The sequence below is a fragment of the Suncus etruscus genome, chromosome 1 (assembly GCF_024139225.1).
Source record: "Suncus etruscus isolate mSunEtr1 chromosome 1, mSunEtr1.pri.cur, whole genome shotgun sequence".
Lineage (NCBI taxonomy): Eukaryota > Metazoa > Chordata > Mammalia > Eulipotyphla > Soricidae > Suncus > Suncus etruscus.
The window spans coordinates 149,264,203-149,285,811 of record NC_064848.1 but is presented as its reverse complement, the minus strand read 5'-3'; the positions used below and the strand labels follow the sequence as shown (position 1 = coordinate 149,285,811).

The 21,609-nt window shown below is 45.9% G+C and overlaps 2 protein-coding genes across 2 annotated transcripts in view; one reads left to right on the top strand and one right to left on the bottom strand.

Annotated features, from left to right (window-relative positions):
* PARP12 (poly(ADP-ribose) polymerase family member 12) overlaps positions 1-2,453 on the top strand; it is a 33,683-nt gene extending 31,230 nt beyond the window's left edge. The window contains exons 11-13 of the mRNA XM_049783221.1: positions 708-838; positions 1,066-1,217; positions 2,120-2,453. Of these exons, the coding sequence (XP_049639178.1) occupies positions 708-838; positions 1,066-1,217; positions 2,120-2,394 (558 nt within the window). The 3' untranslated portion in view covers positions 2,395-2,453. The remainder of the gene's footprint in view (positions 1-707; positions 839-1,065; positions 1,218-2,119) is intronic.
* Positions 2,454-4,577: 2,124 nt separating this feature from the next.
* Positions 4,578-21,609, bottom strand: part of TBXAS1 (thromboxane A synthase 1) — a 180,265-nt gene continuing 163,233 nt past the window's right edge. The window contains 4 exon segments of the mRNA XM_049783108.1: positions 4,578-4,802; positions 11,524-11,686; positions 14,830-14,967; positions 18,504-18,595. Coding sequence (XP_049639065.1) covers positions 4,674-4,802; positions 11,524-11,686; positions 14,830-14,967; positions 18,504-18,595 — 522 coding nt within the window. The 3' untranslated portion in view covers positions 4,578-4,673.

Sequence of the window (21,609 nt, the reverse complement as noted above, 5' to 3'; positions counted from 1 at the left end):
GTGGAGGATGATGGGAGATGCAGGAAGAGAAATCCTGCTCAACACAGGGAGGTTTGGTTTAGGCAGTAGAGAGTTGGCTGTGCCAAGGAGACTGCAGTCGTGGGGTAGTCCTGGGTCCATGCTGTGGCCCTGACCTGGTAGAGCCTTTGACAGAGGAAAGGTGCTGGGGCTGTTCTTGCAAATGAGTGATGGACTCGGAGCCCCGAAGTCTAGCTTGATCAGAGGTTCAGATATACACAGAGGTGGGTATGGATTGTGGTAGACTGCCCTTGGGATGGGGGAAAGGTGTGGAGGGGCTTCCAGGAATTCCAGAATGGGGTCATCCTGGGCCTGGCTTGATACAGGCAGGGTTGGGTGGTTGATCTTAGTGTAGACTGGCCACTGGTTGGGGTCTCTCTGGCAAGTCATGCATGTTGCAGCCAAGAGTCACACACCCCTGGAGAGGCAGTCACAGTAGACATCCCTTTGCCACTGTGGCTCTTCTTGCCTAGCTGTGTGGAGATTCCTCAGCTAACCTGGTCTGATCTAGCTCCCCTATATAGTAACTCCAGTTCTAGGGTCTCTGGCTGTGGAGTCTGCTCTGGGGCATCAAGGTAAAAGCATGAACTTTCTTGGGAGTCAGTGCCCATCATGGATCCTAGGACATCCCAAAGAAGGGCTGTCTGTGGTTTAGGGTCCATGACAGGGACCTTATCTGACCACTGCAGAAAATCACTCTGAGTTCGTCCTCTGAGGAATATCAGGACGTCTTAGCCCTCTTCAAACAAACACTGCCCAACTATTCTGTCCAGAAGATCAAGCGCATCCAGAACCTGGCCCTCTGGGAAGTCTACCAGTGGTAAGTGGGTGCTGCACCTTGGGGTACTTCTTTAGTGTCCCCGAGAGAGATCTCAGGGATAATCCCAGAGATCAGCCAGGCTTGCTGAGCACTGCATGCTCCCATCAGGCTGCAAAAGAGACCCAGGGCAGGTCCTGAGGGGAACCAGAGTGGCCTCAGCACCTCCCACTAAGGTCCCCAGAAGCAAATAGGTGGGAGGAACTAACTGTTGTCTCCTGGGACTTCAGGCAAAAAGCACAAATGCAGAAGAGAAATGGAGGCAAGACAGTGGATGAGAGGAAGCTGTTCCATGGCACTGAGTCCACTTTGGTTAATACTATCTGCCAGCAGAACTTTGACTGGAGGGTCTGTGGGCTTCACGGCACTTCCTTTGGCAAGGGTGAGTCTGGGACTGACTGTTTACACATAGGGACTGAGGGAGGGACCAGGAACTCAGGATAGTCCCAGCTGAGATTCTACTTCCCTGACAGACCGGGGCGGGGGGTAGGGGGGGGGCAGAGTTGTTAGGATAACAGTTGAAAGCCGAGCATCTGCCATCCAGGCACTGTGAGGACATTAATGGAGTGTTTGAAAGTTATAGGAATAATGTCGAAACAGTTCCCAATGGATGTTAGTTACTTGGATGGATCAGATTCAGTATTAGCCCTGCTGGCTTTCTCACCCCTTTTCTCTGTGTTTCATGGCCGTTTTCTAGGAGATGGCATGTGTCTCCTCCTGCCAGGCTTTGGGAAGCTCAGCTTCACACCTCACTGTAAAAGCTTTGTTGTTTGGGACTATTGCCTTAACGTGACCCCACTGCTGCATTCCCCTTTCCAATTAGTGAACAAACTTATATTTGTAATTACTCGTAATGGCGATTTTTGTTGGGTATTGCTGGTTTGTTGGCTTTGGTTGGTTATTTCCCGTGAAGTGAGAGCAGTGGAATTGTTCATTTCTAACTCATGACTGGGCTCCCCTTAGGCTCTGCTATCCATCAGAGTGGGTTTCAAGCAGAAATGATGGGGCAGATACATTGTCATCCAATTCTCGGTGGCTGGGCTGTTGGGGTGTGAGTCCTTATGTAGCTCCTGGGAAGGATAACCCTATTGCTAGCAGGGGGCAAGTAGACATGGGGCTTGTGGATCCCAGAGTTCATTAGGTGACAGAGAACCCAGAGAATTGTTCTTTCTGAGATTGGCCACCCCTCCACACCCTGCAGGAGGGCCAGGAGTTGCCTGGTTCAGTGGCAGGGCCTGTGGATGATCTCTGGATACCTCATTAAACCACACTCTGTTGTTACAGGGAGCTACTTTGCCCGAGATGCTGCCTACTCACATCACTACTGCACCCCAGAAGATAAGCACTCCTACACCATGTTCCTGGCACGGGTGCTAGTGGGCGAGTTCATCCGTGGGAGCCCCTCCTTTATGCGCCCCCCAACAAAGGACAACAAGGATGTTTTCTACGACAGCTGTGTGAACAGTGTCTCTGATCCCTCTATCTTCGTGGTCTTCGAGAAGCATCAGGTGTATCCCGAGTATATCATCAAGTACACAGTCTCCAGCAGGTTCCCATAGCCGGCCCCACTCGCACCTTTCAGGGTCTCCCTGGCCTCTTTCTTTGGAGGGCATCAGTGAACCCCCGCCCAAAGTGGGTCTCTGTATCTTCTCTGGCCTGTGCTTGGAAATGGCTCTCTGAGCACTCGGGGTGGTCTAAGATGCTTTTAATGAGCCATTCTTGTTGACTTGGGGAAACGGTTACATTCCCAATCTCTCTCACTGATGAGTTCCCACTTTTAAGTCAGAGGGCTCGCTGTGCACTGGCTATTAGCGAGAGTCTGCAAGCCCGTCAGTAGTTTTTATTAGGATATTACCCAAATTTTATTGTTGACTCTTTGTAATGCTGTGGCCCAGTTTTATAGATTAGTTTTAAGAAATTGTCTCCCTGTGAAGTTGTGGGATGTTTCATTTCTGTCCAGGGATGCAGTAGCCAAGACCCATGAAAATTGGAGAGAGGCACAGGCGTCTGGGTGACCCTGCTCTAACTCAGGCAGCTGCTCCAGGGTTTCTGGCTTAAGACTAGCCCCAAGCTCCAGAACCCCATCCTTAGAGCACATGGCTACAGTGGGAAGTCTGTCCTACACCTCTAAGCTGCTAGTCCCTGTTGGATCTAAACTGTCTTGCTACAAATGTCACAGTCTAAGAATAAACTCCTTTATCTGAGTGGTATGTGTGTATTCCTCAGCATCTAGAGCCCCTGCTGGCACAGCCCTTCCCTGGGTCTTGGGGCTGTAACGGGGCTCATTGTTACCGACCTTGACAAGGCTGGGGGTGGTTTTGTCTCCAAGCTAATGGTGCAGAAAGTTCAAGGTTGTCAACTTGCATAGCTGGAGCAATTTGGTCACATATACAGTCTGATAACATTTGCATAACTTATATTTTGGGTTTTCCTGTTTTTCCACTAGAGATGCACAGAACCTGTGTGTTTACTGTTGGATGAAGTAGGCTGTGGTTATGATGTGGGCTTGGCCTATGCACTGCCTTACCCACCAGTATGTATACTGGTTGGTTGTGTTCCTCACAGAGATGCTGACAGCTGGCTTTGTCTTCAAGGCTCTGCTCTTTGTAACTTGCTTTCCTTTACTGGCTTAGCAGGGTTTTATCCATCTCACTCACCACCACCCCACTTTCCTATTCAGATGTGTCCTGTTATTCTGTCCCAAGGCAGTTTAAATCTGTGGAACACAAAGAGAGAATGATCCTAGAACCTCACTTAGGACAGCAGACTCAGAAACTTACACCCAATGTCCAGACATGACACCCCAGTGTCATCCCGCAGATCCAGTCTGTTGGTTGTGTGGAAAGATTCTCACTCAGAACCCCCACATTTTCCCATCCCTTGATCTTAAATCTACTTCTGGAACTCATTGTAGCCACTAGGGTGTTGTGGGTTTTTTTGTTTTGGTTTGGTTTTTGGGTCACACCCAGCAGCGCTCCGGAGTTACTCCTGGCTCTGTGCTCAGTAATCATTCCTGGCAGGCTTGGGGGACCATATGGGATTTGAACCATTGCCCTTCTGCATGCAAGGCAAACGCCTTACCTCCATGCTACTCCGGCTCTACTAGAGTGTTGTTTAAAGTAAATGAGAATTCCTTCAAACCACTTTTGAAGTGGAATTTCTAAATAATGTCTTTGGTTTGTTGTCTTTTTGTTTTGTTATTGGGTCATTCATACTTGGCTATGCTTATGGTTTACTCTTCGTTCTACAGTGCTCGGGACCATATGGGGTGCCAGGGTTGAACCTGAGCCAGCTGTGTACTAGGCTGATACACTACCCACTGTATTCCAGACCTTTTTTTATTTTGGGGCCAGACATGGTTATGTTCAAGGCTTACTCCTGGCTTTTCACTCAGGGATTACACTTGGTGCATCTTGGGAGAGCATATAGGGTGATTCAGGGACTGAACCTGGGTCAGCCACATGCAAGGCAAGCACCTTCTCCACGGAACTATCCCTTATGCCCAGGATCATTTTTATGTCAAACTCAAGCCTGAAACAATGGCAAGACCATGGGCCTTTCTCATCTGTGTATCATGCTACTAGAGTGCTATGAGGGATTCTTCCATCTTGAGGTTTTTGTATGAATAAATAAAAACCCTTCCTGACTCCACCTTTGTCTCCTATCAGACATTTTGGCTTATTTCTCAGCAGTCTTATGGTGGGAACTGTGTAGTGCTTCCCACACCATTGACAGGGTAGAGTTGAGAGCAGGAATGAAGGTTTATTAAGTCATCAGGGAAATTTTAGCCAAATAATCTTTCATCCCTTGCGTGCTGAAGGTAAACTTCCCCCAAAGTTCAAATTTCCACACAAGGATTTTCTTGGAATTTGGGGGTGCCAGTTGTCACCGTGTCATGGGAAACAATCTTGATGTAGACACCTTTTTTGGGCCCTAGAGCAGCTTTGGACTCCAACTGGAGCGGGACCTGAAGTGGAGGAAATGGAGACATTGGTCACAAATAATGAGATTGCCAGTAAAGTGCTTGGCAGCAGGGATGTGAGAACTGAGCTAGGGGTACTGAAGGAGCACACATGTTCCCCATAGGAGCCTCTTGGGATGAGCTCTGCTCCTGCAGCACCAGATGTGTTGCTCCTGCTGTGCTCCTTTCCAGGCCAGTAAAACCTGCAGGGGCTGGGTTTATCCTTCTAATAAGCCTGCAAAAACTCACTGATAATAAGTGGATGTTCCATAATAAAAATCAGAGCAGAAACCAACAATATAGAAACAAAAGAATACAAAGAATTGATTAAACCAGGAGCTGATTTTTTGAGAGATAACATATACAAACCATTGGCAAGACAAGGGAAAAAAAGGGAAAATATTCAGATCAGAAAGGGGAGAATACAACAGAACCCCAAGAAATCCAAGACATCATGAGAGCTTATTATGAACAACTACTCTGTTAAGATGGAGAACCTAGAAGAAATAGATGGATTTCTGAAGAAGAAAAAAAATACACACACACACACACACACACACACACACACACACAATCTCCCAATACTGAATGAGGAGGACTTCAGAATACTTCAGAAAAAGATTGAAGATCTCCCTGGAGAGATAGCACAGCAGTGTTTGCCGGTGCAAGCAGCTGATCCAGGACCAAAGGTGGTTGGTTCAAATCCCGGTGTCCCATATGGTCCCCCGTGCCTGCCAGGAGCTATTTCTTTTTCTTTCTTTCTTTTTTTTTTTTTGGGGGGGGGGCTTTTGGGCCACACCCAGCAGTGCTCAGGGGTTACTCCTGGCTGTCTGCTCAGAAATAGCTCCTGGCAGGCACGGGGGACCATATGGGACACCGGGATTTGAACCAACCACCTTAGGTTCTGGATCGCCTGCTTGCAAGGCAAGCACCGCTGTACTATCTCTCCGGGCCCCGGCCCACATTCTTCCTCTGCTAGGAGTTGCATTTTTCATAATAAGCCTAGTGACCTAATAACTACACTGCTTGAATTCTGCGAACCATTTTCTCAAATTATCAAACTTAAGGAAGAGTGATGGAAATCCAATTTATAACTGGTTGATCAGAAAAGCAAAGGTGGCAACCTGAACTTGAAACTGGCACAGATATAAAGGAAAGGGGGACAGTCCTGTGGGACTGCATCTTTATCCTGTTGAATTTGTGCTAGCTCAGGGCAGTTGGTGTCATAAGTGAATCAGAGAACACTTAGCAGAAGCCAGTTAACACGTGTGAAAAAGATCCTAACTTCCAGGGGCTAGAACAATTGTATGGTGGGTAAGGGATTTGCATTAAAAAGAGAGAAATAAAGAGATAACATCAAACCTAAATAAATGGGACTACATCAAACTAAAAAGCTCTGTATGACAAAAGAAACATGGACTAAAATTAGAAGGCATCTAACTGGGAGAAAATTTTTGCACTCAACACATTAGATAAAGGTTTGATATCTAGGAGATATATATACAAAGTACTCACAAAGGTTAACTTCAAAAAACAATCAAAAAGTGGGGAGAGTACTAAACAGGCACTTCTCTGAGGAAGACAAACAGATGGCCAACAGACACGAAAAAATGCTCTTCACTTAATATTGGGAAATCCAAATCAAGGCAACAATGAGATACCTTATACCAGTGAGAATGGGAACAACCTCTGTTAACAGGGATGTAGTGAGAAAGGAATTCTCATTGCTGGTGGGAATTCTGCCTGGTCTAACCCCTATGAAAAACAGTATGGAAGGTTCTTAGTAAACTCTAAATTGAGCTACCAGATGACCCAGCAATCCCCCTTTTGGCTATCCATCCCGAGAATATAAAAACATTCATGAAGGGGCTGGAGAGATAGCACAGCAGTAGTGTTTGCCTTAGACGCAGAAGGGCAGTGGTTTGAGTCCTGGCATCCCATATGGTCCCCTGAGCCTGCCAGGAGTGATTTCTGAGCGTAGAGCCAGGAGTAAATCCTGAGTGCTGCAGGTGTGACCCAAAAAATAAAAAAAAATTTTTTTCATGAAAAAGAATGTATGCACACTGCTAATTATTACCGCATTCAGTACAACAGCTAAGACTTGGAATTGACCTAAATGCCCAACAACAGATGAGTAGATCTTAAAGATGTGGTACATATACACAATGGATTACTACATAGTGATAAGAAATGACACAATCATGCAATTTGCAGCAACATGGATGGAATTAGAAGATATTATGTTAAATGAAGTAAGCCACAAAAAGAAGGCTAAATACAGAATGGCATCACTTATATGTGCTATTTAGAATAACTGCGTGAAGAAAAGCAATGGTCTAAGTGAGAGTTGTCTCAAACACCCATAAATCGAGAGTATAGTAAGGAGAAGGAAAAAAACTGAGTATAAGAGGAGAAAACAAATATGAAAGGATGGGGGCCAGGGGCCAAATGTTCTCAGGTGCATAGGTGTTGTTAAAAAAAAAAAAAGGACAGAACTAAATATCCAAGCCAAAGGCAACAACAATAGAATCAAGAGATCCAAATTAACAATTTAAACTTAAAGTGGACTTATTGTATTGGCAGGCTGGGAGGGGGTGGTGGTATGGGATGTACTTGGCGGACATTGGTGGAGGGCAATTAACACTGGTGGTGGGATTGGCCCTGAATCCATTGTATGTCTGAAACCCCAACTATGAAGGATTTTTTATATCACTGTGGTTTCAATACAATTAAAAAAAAAAAAGTGGATGTTCCAAGAGTCAGGCAGAGCCTAACATTCCCTCCTCTCACACCCTCTATGAAACTCCTCTCACACACTGGTTAGTCAAGCCTCCCTTCTACCCTGGATTTGGGCGCTCAGTTGCCACACTGCCTTGCTCATCTGTGGTGCACTTGACCATTCAGAAAGCTGTTTGGAGGGAATGAAACAGGTCTTTGGTCTCTGCCATGCAGGGCACAAGGTAGATGGCAGGTGTGAGGTGCCCTTCAGCAATACATGGCAGGAAACACTATCACCTGGCCAGTGTGTCAGCCCCGCACTGAAAGCTTTTTTACAGATGTTTGACAGTTCTACCTGAAAGCAAGATGAACTCTGTGTCGTAAAATCCAGACACTAACCCAGTGCTGTCCTGATGGCTGCTTGGCTACCTCTGAGGTGTGACTGTGGAGTCACATGGCTCATTAGTGAAAGGAAGAGCCACACTCTACTTTTGGGGCACACTAGACAGTGCTCAGGAGTCTCATCCATTAGTGCTTGGGGGAATCTGGTGATGTCAAAGGAGATTCATCCTCCACATGCCCCTGAGCCATTCCTCCAGCCCAAGGGGAACCACTTTTTTTTTTTATTTTTTTTTGGGGGGGTCACACCTGGCAGTGCTCAGGGGTCACTCCTGGCAGGCTCGGGGGACCATATGGGATGCCGGGACTTGAACCACTGACCTTCTGCATGAAAGGCAAACGCCTTACCTCCAAGCTATCTCTTCGGCCCCTTTATTAATATCTTTATTTAAACACCTTGATTACAAATATGATTGTAGTTGGGTTTCAGTCATGTTTTAGTCATGAAAAGAACACACACCCCTTCACCAGTGCAACATTCCCATCACCAATGTCCCAAATCTCCCTCCTCCCGACCCCACCCACACCTGGACTCTAGATAGGCTGTCTAGTTCCCTCATTCATTCACATTATTATGATAGTTCTCAATGTAGTTACTTCTCTAACTGCATTCATCACTCTTTGTGGTGAGCTAGACCTTCCAGCCCTCCTCTCTTTTGTCTCTGAGAATCATTGTAAAAATGTCTTATTTTTCTTAAAACCCAGAGATGAGTGAAACTATTCTGTGTCTATCTCTCTCCCTCTGACTTATTTCACTCAGCATAATAGATTCCATGTACATCCAAATTGCATGACTTCATCTCTCCTGATGGCTGCATAATATTCCATTGTGTATATGTACCACAGTTTCTTTAGCCACTCATCTGTTTATTTATTTATTTTTTTTGGTTTTTGGTGGTTTTTTTTTTTTTTTTTTTTTTGGTTTTTGGGTCACACCCGGCTGTGCCCAGGGGCTACTCCTGGCTGTCTGCTCAGAAATCGCTCCTGGCAGGCACGAGGGACCATATGGGACACCGGGATTCGACCAACCACCTTTGGTCCTGGATCGGCTGCTTGCAAGGCAAATGCCGCTGTGCTATCTCTCTGGGCCCGAGGAAGGGATTTTTATATTGTATTTTTATGTTCCTAGGGGTATATTCCTAGGAGTGGTATAGCTGGATCATATGGGAGCTCAATTTCCAGCTTTGGGAGGAATCTCCATATCGCTTTCCATAAAGATTGGACTAGACAGTATTCCACCAGCAGTGAATACGAGTGGAGAACCACTTTCTAATCCATTTGATTAGTTTTAATTTTTGAGTCAGGGAGAGGTAGACACAGAATAGTCTCACTCATTTATGAATTTTAAGAAAAAGACATTACTGTAATAAGGCCCAGAGACAATAGAGTTAAGGGCTGGAAGGGTGGGAAGGACTGGCTTCCAATTTGAAGATCACACAAAGAGTGGTGAATGCTGTTAGGGAAATAACTACACTAACAACTAGCGTGATAATGTTAAAGAATGAGAGAAGTAGAATGCCCGTCTGGAATACAAGCGGGGGGGGGGGGTGGGGGAGGAAGGAGATGAGAGGCATTGGTGATGGGAAGGTTGCACTGGTGAAGGGGGTATTCTATTTATGACTGAAACCCAACTACAAACATGCTCATAATCATGGTGCTTAAATAAAGATTAAAAAAATGTTTTGAGTCAGGGATGTTACAGATGTCTAGACACATGCTTCATGTGAAGCAGACATGGCTAGATCTGAGGACCATATCTCCCCGCCCAGCACCACAGGAGTTCAGTCTGGACTCAGGTATCACCCTACTACAGGTTCTCTGGTTAAGAATTGTTGGGAGGGGAACCTGGACCCCCAAACCTGAGCACCATTTGGGAGCCCTGCACCCTCACAAATTTAAATAGCCAATATAATGGCTAATACAGTAGAAAGCACAGAGCTAGACAACCTTGAAATATCTAAGGACTATTTAAGGCAGGGGTCGGCAACCTGCGGCTCTTTGGAAGCTTTGCTGAGGTTTCAACAGTAGGGCCGATAGGAGGGAGCGGGGGGGGGGGGGGCGCGGGAGGGCAGTATTACTTAAATATTTTAATTGGCTATTTGCACAAATTTATGTTTTACATTGTTAAGTGAAGTTCTTTTTTTTCTTCAGAGATCCTGTATTATTATATAAGAAACAATATATGCAGTGCTATATTTGTTTTAAATGTCACAATGATTTTGCGGCTCTCAAGTTTTTTTCCACTTTGGAAACGAGTCCAAGTGACTCTTTATGTCTTAAAGGTTGCAGACCCCTGATCTAAGGAGATCTTTGGGTCTGGCCAAATCTGGGAAGACTGCCTGAAAGAGATGATGCTGGGGATAGGGCTAGGACTTAGAGAAGCTGTGTGAGCAGAACTCAAGAACTGTTAGGGGATTTTGAAGGAATAGCCAAGGCTTTGACTATCTCATGGTTCCTCGGGTACCACAGCCTGTCTCAGTCAAAGGCCATGCCTCTGTGAACAAGCCGTATCACTGTCCAGCACTGTGCTTTGTTCTGTCCTTGTCCAGGTCTTCAGCTAAGTAGGGGGTGGAGGGTGGCTGGACCAATCAGTGCAGGACAGAACAACACCACACAGGACAGAGCCAGGACAGACCCAAGGAGGAGAGAGGAATGTTCAGGAGGGGATGAAGCCCTTTGTTCACTCACTGCCTCATCATTCACTTGCTTGTTACCACTTTATGGCTGAAAGAGGGCATGAGCATTGCTCTGGGGGCACTAGGCTGAGTGCTAGAGGGACCCTCTGCTCCAGATCACCCTGTAAGCCCTCAGACCAACTCTGTGACCTCAGGCAAATTAATCTCTTTTTCTTTGAGAAGGAAGCTCCCCCAAGCAGTGCTCAGAGGGCCTAGTGGTCATTCCCCCTCTGTTTTTGGTTTTGGGGCCACACCCAGTGACGCTCAGGGGTTAGTCCTGGCTATGAGCTCAGAAATCGCTCCTGGCTTGGGAGACCATATGGGACGCTGGGGGATCAAACCACCACTCTGGCCCCTCATTCCCCACCCCTTTTTTTATTTAAGCACTGTGGTTTATAATGTTAATGATTTGCTTTTGTGCACAATACAAACTAGCACCCCATCTTCCACCAGTGTGGTTTTTGGCTAATGAGACCAGTAGTTCAATGTGAGGATGGGAGAGAGAGAGCACAGTGAGTAGGTGCTTGCCTTGATAGTCAACTGAGTTTCAATCTCTGTTACCGCATATGGTCCCCTGAGCATTGCCAGGAATGATCCTTCAGTGCAATGCTAGGAATAACCTTTGATCATTACTGAATGTAGCTCCAAAACCAAACCAAAGCAAGATGCAGGTTGTGGTGCTGCTTGGTCTGTGGTGCCACCAGAGCCACACCTGGCAGTGCTTGGAGTCCTTCAGGGCTTCATACCAGGGAACAGGGCACGCAAAGCATCTATATGCCCTATACGCTCTGGTTTGCTGTGCTTTTTCTTAATCACTTGTCTACAGAGTGGGACTAAGGTCTCCTCTGCAGGATATTGGGGCAGCCCAGTCTTGTGCTACAGAAGACATTAACACAACAGTCTCAGAACAGTCTACTTCCTTGTTTGGGGCTCACCTGAGTCTGGGTGCAGGCCTCAAAGTGGAACTTGCTCAGGATGTGGAGCAGAGTCAGCTTCACCTCCAGTAGTCCAAGCCGCATTCCAAGGCAGCTCCGGGGTCCCACCCCAAATGGCAGGTATGTGAAGGGTCGGCGGAGTCGCTGGGCCTCAGCTGTGAACCTGTGGGTGGGCAGCACGGTCAGGGCTGGCCCCAAATTCCCTGCCCTGACAGAGACTGACACACATCACAAAGAACAAGAACAATCAGTGCTGGCAGGGATGTGGGAAGAAAAGAACTCTCATTCACTGCTGGTGGGAATGCTGTCTAGTCCAGCCTTTATGGAAAACAATATGGAGATTACTCAAAAAACTGGAAATTGAGCTCCCATATGATCTAGCTATATCACTCCTAGGGACATACCCTAGGAACACAAAAATACAATTCAAAAATACCTTCCTCACACCTATATTTATTGCAGTGCTATTTACAATAACTAGAATCTGGAAACAACTCAGATGTCCAACAACAGATGAATGGCTAAAGAAACTGTGGTACATATACACAATGGAATACTATTCAGCTGTCAGAAAAAATGAGGTCATGAAATTTTCCTATACATGGATGAACATGGAAACTATTATATGCTGAGTAAAATAAGTCATAGGGAGTTAGACACAGAATAGTCTCACTCATCTATGGGTTTTAATAAAATAAAAACACATTATTGTAGTAATACACAGATAATAGAGATGAGGGCTGGAAGGACAAGCCCACGATATGAAGCTTACCACAGAGAGAGGTGAGTCCAGTTAGAGAAATAACCACACTAACAGCTATCATGACAATGATAGTGATTGAGAGAAATAGAATGCCTGTCTTGAATACAGGCAAGGGGTGGGGGAGGAGAGAGATGGGTTGCATTGGTGATGGGAATGTTGCACTGGTAAAAGGTGGTGGTCTTTTATATAACTAAAACCCAACTACAAACATGTTTGTAATCATGGTGCTTAAATGAGGATATTTTTTGTTTTGTTTTTATTTTTTTCAGGAGGGCCACCCCCATTTAATGCTGAGGGGTTACTCCTGGCTATGCACTCAAAAATTGCTCCTGTCTTGGGGAGAACCATATGGGATGCCAGGGGATCTAACCTAGGTCAGTCCTAGGATAGCGCTTGGAAGGCAGACACGTTACTTCTAGGGCCACCTCTCTGGGCCCTACATAAAGATACTAAAAAAAGGGCCCGGAGAGATAGCACAGCGGTGTTTGCCTTGCAAGCAGTCAATCCAGGACCAAAGGTGGTTGGTTCGAATCCCGGTGTCCCACATGGTCCCCCGTGCCTGCCAGGAGTTATTTCTGAGCAGACAGCCAGGAGTAACCCCTGAGCAACCCTGGGTGTGGCCCAAAAACAAAAAAACAAAAACAAAAACAAAACAAAAACAAGATACTGAAAAAAAACCCCCAAAAACAAAACAAAACAAAACAAAAAAACAATTCCCTGGCCGGGTATGGGACCTTCCTTGGACCCTCTTTTCTCCAGGTCCCACTCCTCAGGTTCTGCAGCTGGGGACTCCCCTCAGCAAGCCCCCCCCCCCAAAAACCCAGAGGCACCCTTGCCCTCTCAGCCTCATTCTCAGAATTCTGTCCTCCTTGCCTGTCAACCCAATTGCAAGGTGACAACTATCATCACCTATTACCTGTAATTCTAGCATAATGTCTTTTGCCCTATACATGGGTGACCATGGAAACTATTATATGCTGAGTACAATAAGTCATAAGGAGATAGACACAGAATAGTCTCACTCATCTGTAGGTTTTAATAAAACACATTATTGTAGTAATACACAGAGATAATAGATATGAGGGCTGGAAGGACATGTCCACGAGGGGCATGTCTCACTACCCTTCCCCAAAGCCTGTCCTGCTTTGTCCAAACTATGAACTTGAACCATGGTCATTGATGGGATCAGAACTTCTGAGATGCGCTTCCAGCAACTGCAGATGAACTGCAGCATTGCTGTGTGGCTTGTGCATAAAGCTGTGCGGCAGGTGCTGTTCCATAATAACCTTCTCTCTTCCTTCTTACTGCATCTATGCTTCCCATGCCCAAGGAGCCCTTGGCTGATCCTTTCTGTTATGATACAAACACATATTTTTGTTTTCAAAGGTGTTGCTGGTTCAATTTTTACTGCATCTCCAGACTTTGAAACACAATGCTATTTACCCAACCCCCTATTTAGCCCCCTGCCCACCTCTTGCAAGAGCACATAAGAAATGCATCATTGGACTCTAATGGGGAGAGAAAGAGAGGCCTACCCACGGAATGGAGCTCCCAAGCACGGTGCCTAGATGCCATGCCTAGCTCTTCCAGTGAGATGTTTCAGTGTTTGTGCCAGTGGTACTGGGGACTTCCAGGGCAACACCCAGCAGGACTCAGGAGCCCATACAGGCCTGGAATTGAATTTAGGGCCATGTGCATGCTGTGTCTGGCCTCTGCTAACCTCTGAGTCATCTCCCCAGTTCCCTACTCAAGATAATATTGAATCAGAGATCTTGAAAATAAAATTTAGAGAGTGAATCCCATCCAAATAAGATTCAGGCCAACAAAGAGATTTTATGAATTTGTGGCAAAATTTAGTTGGCATCCTTGGATCAAATCCCAATTTTGTTTAAAAAAGAAAAAGAGGGGCCGGAGAGATAGCCTGGAGAGTAAAGCGTTTGCCTTTCATGCAGAAGGTCATCGGTTTGAATCCCGGCGTCCCATATGGTCCCCTGAGCCTGCCAGGAGCGATTTCTGAGCATGAAGCCAGGAGTAACCCCTGAGCACTGCCGGGTGTGGCCCAAAAACCAAAAAAAAAAAAAAAAAAAAAAAAGAAAAAAGAAAAAGAGGAAATGTTGAGTTTCTTTCCAGGGAACCAACCGGAGCTATTGTCTCCTATGTCCTTTCTCGGTTTGATATACCAAGGTTGTTAAACTGGGGTGAGGGTCATGGGCGGGTGCTACTACTAAGCCTTTGAGGTCAGCTGGGACTGTTTTGAGGGTCAAGCCCAGTAGTGTTTAAGGTTTACTCCTGGTGCTCAGAGATAACTCCTGGCAGAACCAGGGGGACCATAAGTGTATGATACCTGGATAGAACTTGGATCAGCTACGTACACAATAGGCACCCTATTTGCTATGCCATCTTTTTTTGGGAACTCTGGGACACTTAAATGACACCACTATTTATTTCCTCAGACACCTCCATCTAATTGCTGGGGTGTGGCCGTGTGAGGGGCATGTCCACGAGAAGAGGCATGTCTTAGGACAGGGAATGACTGGGCTCACCTCTCTGGGTCGAAGACCTCTGGTCTGGGCCAGAACTCAGGGTCGTGGTGCAGGGCGCCCACCGCCATCTCCAGCACAGCGCCCGCCGAAATGCGCTGCCCTAGCACCTCACAGTCCTTCGCCGCCTCCCGTGTGAACCTGCCGGGTACAAAGGGTTAACCCTGCCTCAATGCCAGTCAGAGCACGGAACAGGTGGACAGCTGGCAAGTGAGGTCTGGCTTGAGTTGGAAGACATGAAACGCGCCATCTCAGAGATGCAGCCCCTACTGCCCAGGGCCTTTGCTCCTCGGAATTCCCCTGGCCATCCCACCTCTTTTGCTTAGCATTCAATCTAGTCTCTCCACCCCTCCATTAATAGGGCCATATTTTACTGAATGGCAATGGTGAAAGCCTTTGATGTGTTAGTTTGGGGGCCACACTAACTTACTCCTGGCTCTGCACTCAAGGATCTCTCCTGACAGGACTCTGGGGATCTAATAGCTTTGCTAACCTTCTTACCTATTAAAATAAAAAAAAAAAAAAACAGAACTTCGTTGACCCACTCCTCTTATGAAAGAATCCCTAGAAGTTAGCTGACCCACTCGTTTCTCTATGAAATAACTCCCAGAACAGCTTTTGCAGCATACAAACCTGTTCCTGCTCCATTCCTGTTCCAGGAATGATCCCCTGTGGATCATTCTGCAGAATCTACTGGTCTTTGATGTGGCCAGACCTAAGGTCCAGATATGTGCAGAGGAGAAGGCAAATTATGGGATTGAATTTGGCTCAGTTTTCGTGCAAGGCAAGCACTCTACCTGCTGTGTTATCTTCTAGTCACCCCGTTCATGTTTTTTTTGTTTTGTTTTGTTTTGTTTTTGTTTTTCAGTCACACCCGGAGACGCTCAGGGGTCACTCCTGGCTATGTGCTCAGAAATCACTCTTGGCTTGGGGGACAATATAGGACTCCGGGGGATCAAACCACGGTCCATCCTAGGCTAGCACATGCAAGGCAGACGCCTTACCCTTTGCACCACTCCTCCGGCCCCCACCCTGCTCATGTTTTATTTATAAAATTTTTTTGCATAATGTCTTTATTTTAATCACCATGATCATAAACATGTTTGTGGTTGGGTTTCAGTCATAAAAAAGAACACCCCATTCACCAGTGCAACCTTTCTACCACCAATGCAACCATCTCCCTCCTCTCCCACTCCCTGCCTGTATTGGAGATAGGCAGTCTATTTTTCTCACTACCATTGTCATGATAGTTGTTTATAAAAATATTTATTGGATTGGAGGGAACCTAGCATTGCTCAAGGACGTTTACTTGTATCTCTATGCTCAGAGGTTATTCCTGGAAGGGCCCATATATGGTGCTGGGGATGGAATCCAGGTCAGCATGTACAAAGCAAGTGTCTTACCCCTGTAGTCTCTTTCTGGACTCCATTGATGTTTTAAAGTTTGACTTTTTACATGCTCATATAACTTAGACTTTTGGGGGAAAAGCATCACTTCTGCTTGTAAGTATAAGCATGCTACTTTGGTGATAAACAATTCTTTTAAAAATCAAGTAATTGATGCTGTCTTTTATTTCAGGCTGCAGGACTGGGCTTCCCTAACTCTCTTAGAGGAGATGAAATGATTATCCTAATTACTATTTCGCCCTGTTCCCGCTTATAAAAGAGATTAAGTAAGAGCTACACACAGCCCCATGCCACATCTATCACTCGGCTATGAGCCTTTAATAGAACAGTCTTTAATATGTTCTATTAGGCAGCTTTTCATAGAACATGAAAGGCTGGGCTAGAGACCCTTATCCACAGCCTAAGTTACTAATACGGTTAATATAGGCCTGGAGCTGGCAGCCACTCCCCAGCACTCAAATCAGAGTGGGGTGTGGGGCTCCATGTATGCGACCTCAATTCTCAAGTGACCAAATGAGGCTCTTCCCACCACTCTGTTTTTAAAAAAATTTTACTGAAAGCAACTGGACTTGGCTGAAAGCCCCTCCTGTGTGTTGGAAAACGGGGCCTTCTCCTCTGCACATATCTGGACCTTAGGTCTGGCCACATCAAAGACCAGTAGATTCTGCAGAATGATCCACAGGGGATCATTCCTGGAACAGGAATGGAGCAGGAACAGGTTTGTATGCTGCAAAAGCTGTTCTGGGAGTTATTTCATAGAGAAACGAGTGGGTCAGCTAACTTCTAGGGATTCTTTCATAAGAGGAGTGGGTCAACGAAGTTCTGTTTTTTTTTTTTTTATTTTAATAGATAAGAAGGTTAGCAAAGCTATGTGTTGGTGTCCTTGAAATACAGTATTTCCAGGTGAGGCAACGATAAAAAAAATTCTCTAGATTCACCCCCCCCCCACCCAATTCTATGCCTGGGCTGAATGAAGCACATGAGCATCTTGTCTGGACAGAGGAAGAATGACTCACCATACACAGTTCTGTGTGTTTGGGCTTGGGGAGCATAGTGGGTACACTTGGGGGCTAGTCCTGGCTTTGTGTTCAAGGTCCCTCCCTTCCTCAGGGGGTCATGTGGTTCTGAGGATTGACCCTGGGCCTGTGCTTGCAAAGCATGTTTATCTCTAGTTCAGGCAGTTCTGTGTCTGATGAGATTAGCTAGTAGTTTTTGATGGAACCCACCCATAGGAATCACTTCTTCTAGGTCCCTGCCTGGAAAAGGAGGTGAAGCTGCTCTGTGTAGCCCCATGAAAGCCAGCAATATATTAGCTCAGAGCCCCTTCCCCTTCATTCCCAAGAGACATGCCCCAAGTCTCTCTTCAAGTGAGGGTGGGAGCAGATGCATTGCCCCCAAACTCATAGAGCAGAAACACAGAGCTGGGCAGCACAAACCCCCATTCCCAGGTAAGGGCAGTGTCTCCCCAATGCCTCACAGGGGGCTGGCTGCTCATAAGGAGGGGGGAGCAGGAGCACTGCACAATGACTTGGCGGTGGAGAGGGGCTGGTCCACTAGCACTGCAACATGCCTCAACACAGACATGTACAGGCTTGTGCAAGGCTTCATCCAGGGGAAATGAGTTTCTGATCTGTTTGAGTACTTTCCTTGGAAGGAAAAAAAAAGGAAGAGAGGAAAGGGAGAAAGAGAAAAAGGAAGGAGAGAGAAAATAAAGGGAGAGAGGAAAGAAAAAGAAAGAAAGAAAGAAAGAAAGAAAGAAAGAAAGAAAGAAAGAAAGAAAGAAAAGAAAGAAAGAAAGAAAAAGAAAGAAAGAAAGAATGAAAGAAAGAAAGAAAGAAAGAAAGAAAGAAAGAAAGAAAGAAAGAAAGAAAGAAAGAAAGAAAGAAGAAAGAGAAAGAAAAGAAGAGAGGAAGAAGAGAGGAAGGAAAGAAGAGAGAACAGGGAGGGAGAAAGGAAGGAGGGAAAGAGGAGGGAAGGAAGGAAGGAAGGAAGGAAGGAAGGAAGGAAGGAAGGAAGGAAGGAAGGAAGGAAGGAAGGAAGGAAGGAAGGAAGGAAGGAAGGAAGGAAGGAAGGAAGCAAACAAGCAGCAAGCAAGCAAGCAAATGGAAGGCCGTCAGGGAGGCTTCTATCTCAGAAGAAATGCTTTCACTGCCCGCATGGGGTCTACAAACAATTCAAGTCTGCCCAGAACCAATCCCTGTGTTTGAGCGCCCACAAATGCCGACAGAGTGTAGGAGCCCCTGCTTGGTGCTGAGGAGTGTGAGGTGGTACCTGAAAGCTGGTGGGTACATTCTCAGGGTCTCAGCAATCACCATGTCCAGGTAGGGCAGGCCTTCCTGCAGGCTGTGATAGTCGGGGGTTGGCTGGAGAGGGCAACAAAAGGAGGTATCACATATCCCAGGAGGTGGTGATTCCCCATGAGGGACCTCCCCAGCTTGTGCTCCCATGAGCACTCAGAGCCATTCTCAGAACAGGCCCAGGAGAGTAGGACTGTGTCACGGACCACCAAAGCAGATGCAAACTGTCTTCAGCAGAGAATTCACTATATTGGCTTGTCAACCTAACCAACTCTTTTCATGGTGGGCCATGTGTTAAAGACAAGGGACTCCATCCTGGAACTTAGGGATTTTGAATGTGACAGTGAGAAGTTTGACCACAAATAAGGGGTGAGGTGATCCCAGTTGTTTGCAGTTCAAGAGTATGTGAGGGGCTATGACTGACAGACAACCTACTTCAACCCTCCAGCAAGGGTCCTTCCAACTCCTTTTTCTTCTTTCTTCCTTTCTTTTTCTTTCTTTCTTTCTTTTCTTTCTTTCTTTCTTTCTTTCTTTCTTTCTTTCTTTCTTTCTTTCTTTCTTTCTTTCTTTCTTTCTTTCTTTCTTTCTTTCTTTCTTTCTTTCTTTCTTTCTTTTCTTTCTTTCTTTCTTTCTTTCTTTCTCTTCTCTCTCTCTCTCTCTTCCTTCCTTCCTTCCTTCCTTCCTTCCTTCCTTCCTTCCTTCCTTCCTTTCTTTCTTTCTTTCTTTCTTTCTTTCTTTCTTTCTTTCTTTCTTTCTTTCTTTCTTTCTTTCTTTCTTTCTTTCTTTCTTTCTTTCTTTCTTTCTTTCTTTCTTTCTTTCTTTCAAAAAGTTCTAAAATTTAATTAAACAGCCATGGTTTACAAAGTTATTGATAGTTGAGTTTTAAGTAGGTTGAAATATGTAATATTTCAACAGTCCCACCAACAGTGTCAACTCCCATCACTAGTGTTTCCATATTCAATCATCCCTCAGCCCCCAGGCAGCCTCACTCAGTCCCTGCCTGCCTCCTTGGCAGGTACATTATACAGTTTGGTGGTTTCAGCTTAGATCTCATATTTTCAGTGTTTTTGAGTCTGTGTTTTGGATGTACAGCAATATTCCACTCCCACATCACCAATATCACTGAAGTCTTGACTCCCTGTTGTCCCATTACTTCCCTTTCTCATCTTCTTCCTTCTAACCTTGATTCCTCTTCCGCCTTCTCTCCTCCTCTCCTTCTCCTCTCCTCCTCCTCTTTCTCCTGTCTTCCTCCTCCTCCTTCTCTTCCTCCTCTTCACTATTTCTCCAGCCCCAGCCTCCTTGATTTATTTTCTTCTTTGTCCTCCTCCCCAGACTCTAGGGTCAAGCCAGCCCTCTTTTCTTGAGATTTTGGGGCCTCACCTGGCAGTATTCAGATTCTTGAGAGTGATCAGGATCTGTTACTGGTGATGTCAGGAACATGCATGCTGGGGACTGACCCAGCAAAGCCTGTGCTCCAGTCCTAGAGCCGTCTCCCCTCTTCCCAGCCAGTCTCCCCACAGCAGAAGGAGTGACCTTGAGAAGAGCTGAGACCATCTCTTCCTCCTTCCCATCTTCAGTAGTTTGGTTTGTGTTTAATTTCTTTTGGACCATAAGTCACAAAATACAAATTGTATGATTTCAGTGAATCTACATGTATTAAATGCTCTGATATTTTCACTTGAAAGCAGCATTGCCCGGGACCCAAGAGTCAGCTCAATGGATGAAGCACAGGCCTGGTATGTGAGAGGTCAGGTCCCATCCTAGCAGTATACACAGTCCCCCAAGCACTGCCATGTATGGCCCCCAACAAAAAAAAAAAACAACAAAATAGCAATGCCTTTGCATGCTATAAAGATGAATGATAAACACTACATTCCTCATTTAAAATGTACTTTTGCTGGAGAAATAGCACTGCAATAGAGCATTTGCCTTGCACGCAGCCAACTTGGGATGAACCCAGATTCAATTCCTGGCATCCCATATGGCCCCCCTAGCCTGCCAGAAGCAATTTCTGAGTGAAGAGTCAATGAAAAAAAAAAAAGGTAGTTTTTTTCTTCTTGAATGATATAAAAAGAGAAAACAATCATCATGACTAGCAGAGAAAGGGAAGCAGGAAGGGAAGGAAGAGGCTTTCTTTAGACAGGAAAACTGTCCGTTTCTTGCCCCCATTAATGGTTTGCATGCAGCATGAGCCAGGGCTGTTCTGGGATTTGATGGACGAAGCAAGGTAGAGCAAAGAGGGCAAAGGGAGTATTTTTCTCTGGGCAGGGCCAGGTGAGACCAGCTCTTTGGGCCCCACCTTTCCCGTGAGCCCCAAGGAGGCAATGAGAAAGAAAGGAACTCGGTGTGCAAAGAGAAGCTGAGGAAATAGGGGAGTATGCCTCCTGCGGATCTCAGGGTTAATGCCTGTTTGCCATTGGCTCTTTGGTGCATCATTTCTAAACCCTTCTAGCAACTTCTCATTGTGGTCCAAGTTAGCAACGGCTGAATTCTGCTACCTGTAGTTAGAGTTTTATCATAGCAGAAATCAGAGGAAAGAAATGACTCCCGGTACATCCTATTGGGGCTTGGTCTCCATTTGTAAAGGAGAGCAGCTGTAGGACCCCCGCATGCTCCCCATAAAAAAAATCAATGCTAAGTAGTGAGTTAAGAAAAATTGCTTCTTTTTTATAACTGAAACCCAACTACAAACATGTTTGTAGAGATGGTGCTTAAATAAAGATATTATTAAAAAATAAAAAGAATAGCTTGTGGGGGTGAGCAATGGCACAATGGTAGGGCATTTGCCTTGCACACGGCCAACCCTGGATGGACCCGGGTTTAATCCTTGGCATCCCACATGGTTCCCTGAGCCTGACAGGAGTGATTTCTTTTCTTTTCTTTTACTTTATTGATTGATTGATTGATTGATTGCGTTCAGGGGTCACTCCGGTCTCTGTACTCAGAAATTGCCCCTGGCAGGCTGGGGTACTGTATGGGTGCGGAGAATCAAACTGGGTCCCTCCGGGGTCAGCCGCATGCAAGGCAAATGCCCCACCACTGTGCCATCTCTCTGGTCCCCAGGAGCAATTTCTGAGAGC